This window comes from Leptomonas pyrrhocoris, assembly GCF_001293395.1.
Source record: "Leptomonas pyrrhocoris isolate H10 chromosome Unknown, whole genome shotgun sequence".
Taxonomy (NCBI): domain Eukaryota; phylum Euglenozoa; class Kinetoplastea; order Trypanosomatida; family Trypanosomatidae; genus Leptomonas; species Leptomonas pyrrhocoris.
The window spans coordinates 344,213-355,409 of NW_015438377.1; the positions used below are offsets into that span (position 1 = coordinate 344,213).

At 60.6% G+C, this 11,197-nt stretch overlaps 3 protein-coding genes across 3 annotated transcripts; all 3 read left to right on the plus strand.

Moving 5' to 3' along the window:
• Positions 1-162: 162 nt before the first annotated feature.
• ABB37_07971 (hypothetical protein) lies at positions 163-6,072 on the plus strand (the record flags this gene model as incomplete). The annotated part of the gene is made up of 1 exon (XM_015806792.1): positions 163-6,072. One exon carries the CDS (start codon positions 163-165, stop codon positions 6,070-6,072), a length of 5,910 nt encoding a protein of 1,969 aa, XP_015654663.1.
• Positions 6,073-6,702: 630 nt separating this feature from the next.
• ABB37_07972 (hypothetical protein) lies at positions 6,703-9,293 on the plus strand (the record flags this gene model as incomplete). Its single annotated transcript, XM_015806793.1, has 1 exon — positions 6,703-9,293. The coding sequence occupies exon 1, from the start codon at positions 7,074-7,076 to the stop codon at positions 9,291-9,293; it is 2,220 nt and encodes a 739-aa protein (XP_015654664.1). The 5' UTR covers positions 6,703-7,073.
• A 999-nt stretch (positions 9,294-10,292) lies between these two features.
• On the plus strand, positions 10,293-10,798 carry ABB37_07973 (hypothetical protein; the record flags this gene model as incomplete). Its single annotated transcript, XM_015806794.1, has 1 exon — positions 10,293-10,798. The coding sequence occupies exon 1, from the start codon at positions 10,550-10,552 to the stop codon at positions 10,796-10,798; it is 249 nt and encodes an 82-aa protein (XP_015654665.1). The 5' UTR covers positions 10,293-10,549.
• Between the last annotated feature and the right edge of the window lie 399 nt (positions 10,799-11,197).

Below are 11,197 nucleotides of genomic sequence, written 5' to 3' on the forward strand. Positions count from 1 at the left end.
ATTTCGTTATATATATATATATATATATATATATATTGCTTTTACACATTTTATTAACATATATTTTCCAGCTAATTACCACTGGTGTTTTTCTTTGTTTGCATTTTTGGTTTTGTATTTGAAGAAGTACGTGAAGTTGTGCCGGCTTTTTTTTCCTTTGATATGCCGCTTTCATGGTACTCTGAGCTGTCATGGGGACCAACGTCAAACGCACATGAGACTCTGCCAGGTGCCCTCAACCTGTCCACGACCGCGTCCACCACCGCCTACCACTCCCCTGCGGCCTCGTACGGATGCGCGGAGTCGTACGCGCAGAGCAGCACGACTGGGGCAGGAAACACCTTTGACACGAACCATTCCAGCATCCACGGACCCATGCCCACCGCCTCCACCTTGCCGGGCAGCGATGGCGGTGCACCATCGGCGGAGGGTTTCTTGTATCGGTGGAAGCCAGGTGTGATGCGGCGTGCCGCACGGTCCAGCAAGCCGCAGCGGCTCTTGACACGACACACGACAGCGACGGTGACGCCGCTGCTGCCCACCTCGGAGGAGCTACTTCGAAGCGAGTTCGCAGACGTGCCGGTGCACCAGGAGTTCTCGCCGTCAGGGAACACGTGTGACTCATCGCCAGCATCGGGTCATGATCGGTCAGGTAATCTGCTCTCTGCAGCGCAGGATGCAGCGGCGGTGACCTCTTCACGAATGCTGCTGCGTCGCAGTATCCGACTGGACGGCAGCTATTACATTCAGCAAGTGCAGAGGCGGTGCAAGGCGGCAACGCTGCTGCCCCACCCGTGCGATGCCCACCACACCGTCACACCGGATTGCGCGGTGTGCTATGGGAAACCCACCGCCGCGGCAGCAGCAGCAGCAGCGTCGCGGGCGGGTTCGAGACGAAGCCCTTCCTGCTTCCCAGACCCCGATGACGCTTCGCCACTCCAGCTGCTCAAGCGGCAGTGGCACTGGCCAGGAGGGGGAAATGGTGGCGGGGGCGGCCGCGTCGTTGTGGAGCCCCACCGTCCCCCCAGCATCGCTAACTCAGAACCATTCCCACTTCCTCACATCGTCAGGGGAGCGAATGATGGCAGTACAAGCAGCAGCAGCAGCAGCAGCAGTAATGGCAGCGGTGGTGATGACGGTAGTAGCAACGCCACTTTTCAGGCGGTAGCGGAAGATGAGAACAGTACTCATCCAAGCCGTGCCGCGGGCAGCGCGGAGGAGCGTGAAAGGGCGGGAGCTGCCGGCGCTGACCGCCGCAGCTCTGGTCAACGACGAGGATACTTCGCGACCCCACCCCGTACGGAAGAGTCCGCGACCTTTGCCGTCGGACCCCTGCGGCGCGTCCCTGCAGCAGCAGAGGCTGTGCAGGGCAGCAGCTTGATCTCGCACGTGAAGGTGCCGGTGACGCCCGGGCTGAGCAGCAGCGGCAGTCCCGTTTCCGGTGTCTCCTCGCGCGTGGCCCGCCCTCTCGTCTGCAGTGCTGCGTCGCCGCGGCATCACTTTGGCGCTGAGACGCAGCTCTCCGCCAACGTCTCGTCCTCCGCCGCCACCGTCAGCGAGGCTGCGCAGTCGCATCCCCCGTCACAGGGGCAACAGGAGGAGGAAGAAGAGGAAGCGGCGCAACAGCTGGCGTCGCCGCAGCCGCGGGTCGGCGTGGCAGCGTCGAATGGGTTTATGAGTGTGTCCACCATCACCTCGCACATGCCTCGCAATGAGAGCCCGCTGGCGGGACGACCCAGCAACGCAGCCAGGACGGTTACACCGCGCTCGCTCTTTGTCACCTCCACCGCCGGTCAGCACCTGGGCCGCGGTGGGGCCGCTACCGGTTTCACGCCAGAGTTTGTGGCGGCGCAGGCGTCCAACACATCAGCGGGTGGCGGCGGCAGAGATGTCGCAAGCGGGCTGACGACGCTTTCATCCCCTGTCACGATGACGGCGACCACGTCCCCAGCTTCCCCGCTTGTCTTTCGCGCGATGCAGCCGGTGATGCCATCCCATGACGACAGCCGACAGCATGAGCAGCAGCCGCAGCCGCAGCCGTCATCGTCGCCCTCTGTTTCTATCGCCGTGCACCGTGGCGGCGACGACGCTGCGACGACGTCGCTCTTCGCCTCACATGGGCCGGAGTGGGCGGTGGAGCACAAGCCGCTTTCGCAACTGCGCTCACGCGTCTTCAGCTTCTCCCCTGTCGGTGCGTCTGCTGCGGTGGCGGGCGCGACGTTGAACCGCAGGTCATCGCCCTTCGCCGTACCACCGGCGGGAGGGGCTGGGGAGGGAGGTGGAATGGCGTCCCCCTCGTCTGGGCCGGTGAGCTTTGGCCCGGTCCGGCCCACGCCTGCGCAGCAGCCCATCTTCAGCTCGCCCGTCTCCCCCATCTCCTCCGCGCCGGCGATGCCCTCGACGGCCACGGCTACCACGTCGACGGCCATGCCACTTTCCCCGCCACAGCTGCTGCCCCCTGCGCTCTCCGGCATCGAAGAGCGTGTGTCACCGGCCTGGCAGACACCGAGCCAGCCCCCGCCGCGGTACCGCAACAACCCGTCCGGCGACCTCCGCGCCTTCCCGTTCGCGTCGTCGCCGTCGTCGTCGTCCCTCGCGCAGCAGGGTCTGCTACACACGCTCACGCCATGCGAGACGACCGCAGCCACCACCACCACATTCGACTTCAGCTTCCCCAACGTTCCCGCTAAAAGCAACAGCGGCGGCGGCTCTGGGAGTGTTGGTGAGGCAGATGGGAGCCTCACGGCGATGAAGGCGGCCGGTGTCAGCAGCACGGCGGCGTCCCCGACGGCGCCGCCGCCGGACGGCAACTTCGACGAGGTGCAGGACACGGGCGTGCTGCTGGTCGTTCCCGCCGGCGTGGCGGTGACCTCGCACAAGACCTTAGCCACCGACCGCTTCCGCTGGTCCACCAGCGCCCCACCAGACGCCGCGTTGGCGGTAGTGGAGCGACGCGCCGGGGGCCGCACCGCACGCACGAGCGATCGCGACGACGGCGACGGACCACAGGTGTCGCACGAGTGTGGCGGCTCTCGTACATCGACGGACGGGGCCTCGCCTTCGTCTTCCTTGGAAACGGTCGAGCGTGTCGTGACGTACTTCCCCGTGCACGCCGATGTGATGAAGAAGCAGGGCTTCTTCTTTGCGGCGCTGTTTGGTGACACCGGCAGCCCGTACGTGCGCAGCGCGCCGGACGAGTACGTGGATCTTGCCGATCTTCCACGGGTCACGACGGAGACGGTGGTGCTGCACCAAGACAGGGCAATGGACACGGCGACCGGCGAGGAGCAGCTGCGTCCCCGAGACGCAGGCCAGCCGGAGTGGGAGCATGCGAACACGGCAGAGCGCTGCTGGCGAGGACGGTGGCGACCGTGGAAGGTGGAGGCCGACGAAAGCGGGAGCACCTCCTCGACCACTCGCCAGGATGCTGCGCCAGGTCTTCCCGGACACCTCGCGGAGACTCGCGCCGATGCACGGCCCACATGTGTGCCGGCCTTCTACCTTCACGGGCCCGGATGCGATGACGGTGCCTTTACCCACGAGCTGTGGCAACAACAAACGACCACAGACGGGGTGCAGGAGGAGTTGGAGGGGCCGCAGCTCACGGCTGCCGGTGTGGCGCAGCTCATCCACTACTTCTACACCGGTGCGCTGCCCCTCTTCCACAACTACGAGGATATTATGAGTGCCCGCTGCGGGGTGTTGGGCGCCGGCGCGATGTCGAGCTTCGCCTGGCAGTTCGCGGAGGTGTTTTCGATCGGCTCCTACACCAACCTCACCTTCCTCATCCAGGCGATGCTGAACGTGCTGTGGCGTCTCTTGGAGGTGTCGGGCGATGTACTGCCGCTGTGGACGGCTGCCGTGGAGTGGCACCTGCCAGCCATGCAGGTCCTCTGTGAGCAGTGGATCCGCAAGCACCTGAACGTGTTCTTGCGAACCGACACACATCGCGGACTCTGGCGGGGGCTGCCCATGCGTTACGTCGAGCTGCTGGTGACCCTCCGCGTGAAGGCGCTAAGGGAGGCGAGGGAACTCGCGCTGAAGAAAGCAGCGGCGCAGCACGCACCGGTGGAAAATGGTTCGCCCAACAACAGCGGCAACGAAAGTGTAGCTGTGGCTGTGGCAGTGGGTGCGGCATCCACCGACGAACCACGCGGTGAGAGTGCTGCTGCTGCTGCTGCTGAGGTGTCAACGACAAGCGCGCGTGCGCCGTGGACGACCATCAGGGCAACTCCTCTCTCCTACGGCTGGCCTGTCGCTCCGCATCTGCTGCAGCCCACGTCCATCACGAGTGGCGGCGACCCGCTACTACCACCAAGGTACGCCATGAGCAACACCTCCTCGTCCCCAAACGCAGAAAATGGAAGCACGGCGGCGATGAGCGCCCTCCAGCCCGCTTCTCCTCCTCCCCCTCCGATGCCGCAAATCCGTTCCACGTCGTTTCCTGTCTCCCCGACCAGTCGCGCCTCCCTCAACTTCGAAGCGTCGCCGCTGAACTGGCCTGCGTTGGGGCGGCCACCCGAGGAGAGCTCGCTGCACAGCTGGTCCATTGCTGCCCACTCGCACAACAACCGTCATCTTTTCTCTATCGCGGGCGACTCCATCTCGAACGAGATGGCCGACATCGCGGTGCACCACGATGACAACAGCGGTGACGGTGCGGAGGAGGCGGGGGAGGGCGACGCAGACGCGGGCGTGGGGCTGTCGGCATTTATTGACACTGCAGTCGACGCCGCAGCAGCAGTAGCCACAAGCGTTCGCCCGTCACAGACCACCACCACTTCCAACGCCACGTCGGCGGCGGCTGCCGCGGCTGCCCCGCCCTTCCTCTCCGCCTCACCCCTTGCTTCGCGCCCCGTGCCGCTCCCTTCGATGCCGCTGACGCTGACGCCACCCTGGCAGACGAACTGGCACCGCGGCAGCATCAGCAGCCCAGCCGGCTCACCTACGTCGGGGAACAACGCCACCACCTACACCGCGTCGGCGCAGCCGTTTCGGTCAGAGAGCGACCTTCCTACCCCGCATGGCGCCACCGGCACCCCGTCGGCCACACCTAATACGCTCTTCTCCACCCCGCTCACCTTTGCCGAGATGGATGCTGACAGCAGCCCCACCAGAACTGCCGAACACAGTTTCCCCGCCATGCGGATGTACTCGATGGCCAGCAGAATTTTTCCTCCTCGCAATGACGAACCGGCGACGGCGTCTGAGGGACAGCAGCAGCAGCACCGACGGCAGCGGCAGCAGTCGCAAGGGGAGACGGCGGGGCCGGCGTCTGGCGCTTCGGCGAGCCGCAGCGGTCACCCGGCCAGCAGAGACATCCCCATCAGCGTCCCCTCGCCCACCTCTGCCATGATGCATCGGAGCAGCTACGTGCCCCACTACGCCTCTCCGACCTCCCCCTCAAACCCGGTCTCCGCCGCCTCGTCCCCCAATCTGCACAACAGCTTTGCGGCTGCTGCCGCGGCCTCTCGTGCTCGCCTCGAGGACGGTCGCGTCTCACCCGGCCCACACGCCCCCCCTCCTCTGAGCCACCCGCAGGGCACCGGTTTTCTGGCGAGCCTCAGCAGCACGCCGCGGCTGCGCTCCGCCCCGTCGCCGTCGCTGCCCAGCACAAGCTGGATGGTGGTGCCCCCGACGCTGCAGCTGCTGGCGGATGGTGCGTGGCGGATTGGCTGCTACGGACGCCTGTACACGGTTGAACCCCGCGAGGCCCTGGAGGCGCGGCAGACGCTGTGGCTCGACGCCGAGCAGGAGCAGCACCGCGAAGATCGCGTGGTGGAGGAGGTCGCGCTGTCCGAGGAGGAGCTGTTGGAGCGGCTGTGGACCTGGTGGACTGCCTACACGAAAGACGCGGGACACAACGGTCGCAGCGTGGAGGCGGTGGAGACGGCGGCGATGGCGGCGATGCTGCGCGAAGTCCGCCTCGAGGAAGTCGGAAAAGCAGCGGTTTTGTTGTCATCGTCGCCTGCGTCAGCGTCGCGCAGCACCCTCCCGGCCGTGCTTGGGGAGGTGCGGCGCTTCCTCCGCGACAACCCCCCGCCGTCGCAGCGGCACGAAACGTCCACGTGACGTGGCGTGCAGTGAGAACTGCGTTTGGCCTACTCTTCTCCGCAGTGGAAAACGGCGTGTATTTTATTTCATATATTTCTGTTTTTGGCGACGTTACCCAAAAGGTGTGTTTTCGTGTACTATATGTACCTTTATGTATATACATGTGTGTGTGTGTGTTTTCTTTGATTTCTTTGATTTCTTTGATTTCTTTGATTTCTTTGATTATCTCGCTGTCGGTCTTGACCAAAGACGTTATATCTATGTGAATGGATTACTATTAATATTACTATTACTTGCAAGTGCGTATCACATCACCAAAAAAACGGTTTTCTTTTCTTCTTTTTTTCTGTTCTGATCGCGGTGCAACTAAAGAAATCCACAAAGCAAACGGAACATATAACGTGGCCCCGAACTGCCGCCACCGGAGACTGGAAATCCGTTTCCTCCCCCTTCCCCTCCCTCTCTCCTTCTGTGTTTCACGCCTGAGTCGAGAGGATGAACGACGCATTACAACGTGGCTGTTTTCCCCTCCTCTTCTTTCTTCCCCCGATCCACCGTACGCCCACTCACTCACTCACCCTTTCTGTTTCCTTGCTTTTCTTTTATTATTATGATGATGATTATTCTTCCCCCTGCTCCGTGACCGTCAGGTTTTTGGGACGGTGCGCACGTACACCCCACCCACACGCATTCCACAGGTAATCCGCGTCAATCGGTTTTTCTTCCTCTTCCTCTTTCTTTTTCGAAAAGCTCTCGTTGTATTCCTTCCTTCGTTGTCGGCTCGCGTCTTCGTCTCGTTCACTTCTCCAGCTATCGCGCGTGTTTCTGTTCACAGACCTCCTTTCTCTTAGTTTATCTATTTTTCTCTTTAGCACACCTACTTCACTCAGCTTGAAGCCGTCCGATCTCTCTCGCTGCTCCCCTCTCCCGCCCCCCTACACGCACGCCCTCTCCGAGTTTTACGCTTCTCTTTATTTATCCTGTGTGTGTTTTACGATCATTGTTGAACGCCAGCAACGATGCAGCCCGCCCAACCCCTGTGCGACCTCAACGACACCTGGGAGGATGCCATGGGCCTCTTCCAGGACTCCCTGAAGGGCGAGTCGACCTGGAGCTGCCACTGCCTCGACGGTGTGGACAAGGAGGTGATCCTGTCCGCCCCCGAGATCATGGATCCCAAGACGGACTCCGGCTTCGGCTACGAGAAGATCCACTCCCTCACCCACCTGCTCAAGACGGGCGAGATTCCATCTGCGGCGACCATTGACTCCGAGGCGGCGCTGCTCGATGTGATGGACTACATCCACGTCAAGGAGTTGAACCACCTGCAGGGCTACTCTCTCACGCAGAGCTACCTCGACTTCCCCTACTTCCTCCGCATGGACCTGCTGAAGGAGCAGAACGCCACTCTCCACGCCTACTGCCGCGGCGTGCTGCGCTCCCTCGACTGCGTCCTGCGCGCCGTCTTCTCCACGACCAACCGCAGCGATGAGGAGTTCATGCTGGTGCCGCCGGAACTGGACCGCCAGCCGAACTGCACCGTGGACGAGATCATCGCCGAGCTGGAGACGGCGGCGGCGAAGGCGTCGAGCCCGGCCGTGGCTGCCCGCCTGCGCTTCCGCAAGCACTTTGTGTCCGCCCTCTCCCTACTGCTGGACGCGAAGAAGAAGAGCGACGTCGAGGCCGGCTGCGACATCTGCCAGGAAGCCCTGGCGCTGCTGGACGGGGGTCTTTACAAGCGCACGAGTGAGCCGGCACCGGCGGCGGCGCTGCTGCGCGAGAAGGAAATCGCCTTCTGGGTGAGCGTCATCACCCCCACCAAGGCGCTTCCCTCCACCAGCTTTGCGGATGCCATGGCCGCGTACCGGCAGATGCTCCAGCAGCTCATCTCCTTCAAGACCCTCGTGAACATCGAGTCTCTTGCCTGCATTGCCGATTTCATCCAGAATTTTGGTGCCCTGTTGCCCTTGCTGCCGGTGCGGTCGCTCTGCGCCGTCGTGCTGTTCAGCAAGGACCCCAACGAGTCCTTCCTGCACGGACAGTCCCTGCACCGTCGTCTGCTGGAGACGCTATCCAACAAGTACGGTGCCCCGCTTTATCAGAAGGTGTTTGAGGGTGATGAGGCGACGGTGGATGGTGTAGTGAAGTACCGTGTGAAGCTGACGATGGACCCGTCCAAGATCACGCCGGATTACTTTATGTTCCTGCGCCAGCAGACCATCGACACGATGGCGCGCTGGACGCGCGAGGCGTGCAAGCTGTACCTTGTGTTTCTTGAGACGATGCTGTGCAACCGCGGCCTGGCCCACCGCCGCATGATGAACCTGATGGCGGACCTCATTCGCTTCCAGGAGCAGTCCTACACGGCGGACCTCTCCATCTTCTTGGCGAACGCGCCTGGAGTGTCGAAGGAGCTGGAGGCGGAGTGCATCCGCTGCAGCACGGTGCTGACTCTCTTCTCCAACGACTACGTCCTGCGCGCGATGGAGATCATCATGAACTTCGAGGTGGAGCTGGACCTGCTCTCGCAAGGGGAGCTGGTGCCCGCGCTGTGGTACATTAACTTTGCGCAGCGGGCGCAGGTGGAGAACCTGTCGGCGCTGGCGCTGCAGAGCACGCAGTTTATTCCAAAGACGCTCATCAACAAGCGCACGCACGTGCCGGTGCACAATCTTGCGCTGACGACGCGCACGGTGGCGAAGATGGACCTGGCCCGCGACGGCATCCTCGACGCGTGCTGCTCTCTCTCGGACGCCACCTACCTCGCCGCCTGCCTCATGGAGAAGAAGAACCTCATTGACCTCGTAAGCGCGCCGAAGCACTCGTTGATCAGCGTGGAGAACGTCTTCAACCACCGTCTGCTGCTGTGCTACGGTCAGCTGCGCAGCCCGCCGCTCCGCTCCTACGAGCGCTGCATGAGTGGGCGGCCCTCGCTGGACGACGCCAGCAAGATACCCGTGTACGCGAAGAAGGCGGCCGAGGTGGCCAGCAACGCGTCGGAGAAGCTGAAGGCGATTCTGTCCACCAGCACGTTGGACGACGTCCGCAAGGGCACCATCCGTCGCACGGCGGAGGGCCTGGAGAAGACGGCGCGCGTCGTGGCGGCCTCGCTGCTTGCCTTTGCGACGGCGTGCGAGAGCAATGAGGAGCTGAAGGACTACTGCGCGACAGTGGAGCGTCCTGGTCTGCCGAGTGCGCTGACCTTTGCGTTCCACAAGAAAAAGGAGGTGGCCGCGTAAACACACACAGACACACACGCACGGACTAATAGAAGATGCTCCTGCGTGGCGGGTCGTGCTTCATCGGGTGGGCGGGGCAGCACGTGTCCCGCAGAAGGTGCGCAGTTCTCTGTCGAGCTGTTCTTGTGTTCTCTGTACGCGCCGTGCACGTGCTTTGCGGATACAATCGGAACGCCAATGTGGATCGCGTAGGCACGTACGTACGTGTTCCGGCTCATTGGACTTGATGCAAAGCTGCGATGTGCAGTGCTCTTCTGTTGTTGTGCGGAAGTGAAAGGTGCAAATGAAAGAAGAAGGAGAAAAAGAAAATGCGCGACATGCGCGCTTGTTTTAAAAAGGAAGAAGCACACGCACACACACACACACACGTACAAACAAAACATGCCTGTTCTCTCCCTTGTTTTGTTTTTATCCTTCGACCGTGCTTGTCCTCTTCCATTTAAGACGTAATTAAGGAGTTATTAACGTTCACATTATTTTGGTTCTTTTGTTATTGGCAGCTCTTCGGTGGCGATTCCTCTTTCAACGTGTTTGTATCTATATGAAAACGAAAATTTCGTACGGTACCTTGTTTATTGATGGTGCGATCGAAGTCACCGCGTTGCGATAGACACACACACACACACACACACGCAAAACGTGCTGAGAAACCTTTAGGAGCTTACACGACGGGCAGATAGGGTTGTTACTGAAAGAAAGGTTGCTTTTCTTCGTTTCTCACTCATTCCTCGTCCCCGTGCTCGTCGCAGGTGCTGAGTCGCACCACACGTGTTTTGACGGAGGGAGGGGTGAATGCGAGGGGGAGGAATAGAAAAAGGCGGGCGGGAGGGCATTGGCTAAACACACCTCGCTCTTTTCCTCTTTGCCGTTTCTTCTTCTGCGTTGTCTGAGGTTCTCCCTCTAACCGACTCGTGGGTTTTCATTTACATCGCCTTCTGTCTCCTCCGCACTGCTTTCTTCTTCCGCTGTTCCGCCGTGGTGTGTGTGGGAACTCATTTCAGGTTTTTCTTTCCAGGAGGAAGTATATATATATATATATATATACATATATAAGTGTGTGTCCTCCATCATCGACGGACTCGCGCAAAGCGGCGATAGGCCCCGAAAACAAACAAGCAAAAATTCGTCAGCCCGAACTTCAGCAATTAAAAAAGGGCTTGTCATCAACCGTATCGTCTGCGCTCACTTTCTTCTGAACAGCAATAATAGTGCCTATCTTCACAAATTACCTAGTTTTGTTTTTAGCGTCTCTCGCGATGAGTGGAATACGTGTAGCGGCGTTTAGCAAGTACTTTGCCATCGGCGGCCTCTGCGCCGTCGTCGTGTGCGCCCGCCATGGCGCCTACCTGATCGCTGAGGACTCACACCACTTTCAGCACACCTGCGAGCGGGTGTCGCGCTACGCCGACGAGGCGACCGCGCTAGAGGAGTACATTGCGTCGAACGGATTGTCGATAGCGAAGATGCAGGCTAGCATGGATCTTGTCTGGCCAGCAGCGAAGTAACAGCGTGGAGCAGCACGGATGAGGAGTCCGCCGATGAAGAAAAGGGCAGGAGCGGGGAGGAGAAAAATATATTAAAATCCTCCCCCAAGGCTTGCTTTTTTTTTTGTAGTTCACAGTGTTGATGTCTGGATTCGCAGTGACCGAAGGGGCATGTGCACCAGCGCTCAGAAAGAACAACATCATCAGCAACCAAAACATTAACGAAATGCCTCCGCCAACCGCTTTCAAAGTGGAAGAGAGCTACTGCTTTCAGTTGTCGTGTACGACACTCGAATACTCCTGGATGAATGCTGCCCCGGAAGAAGCTTTGCCGAAATGAAAAGAAGAAAAAAAAAGTATATATAAAACAACGTCAACAGGGCAGAACAACACTTCCGTTTCTTTCCTCTTCCTCCAAGA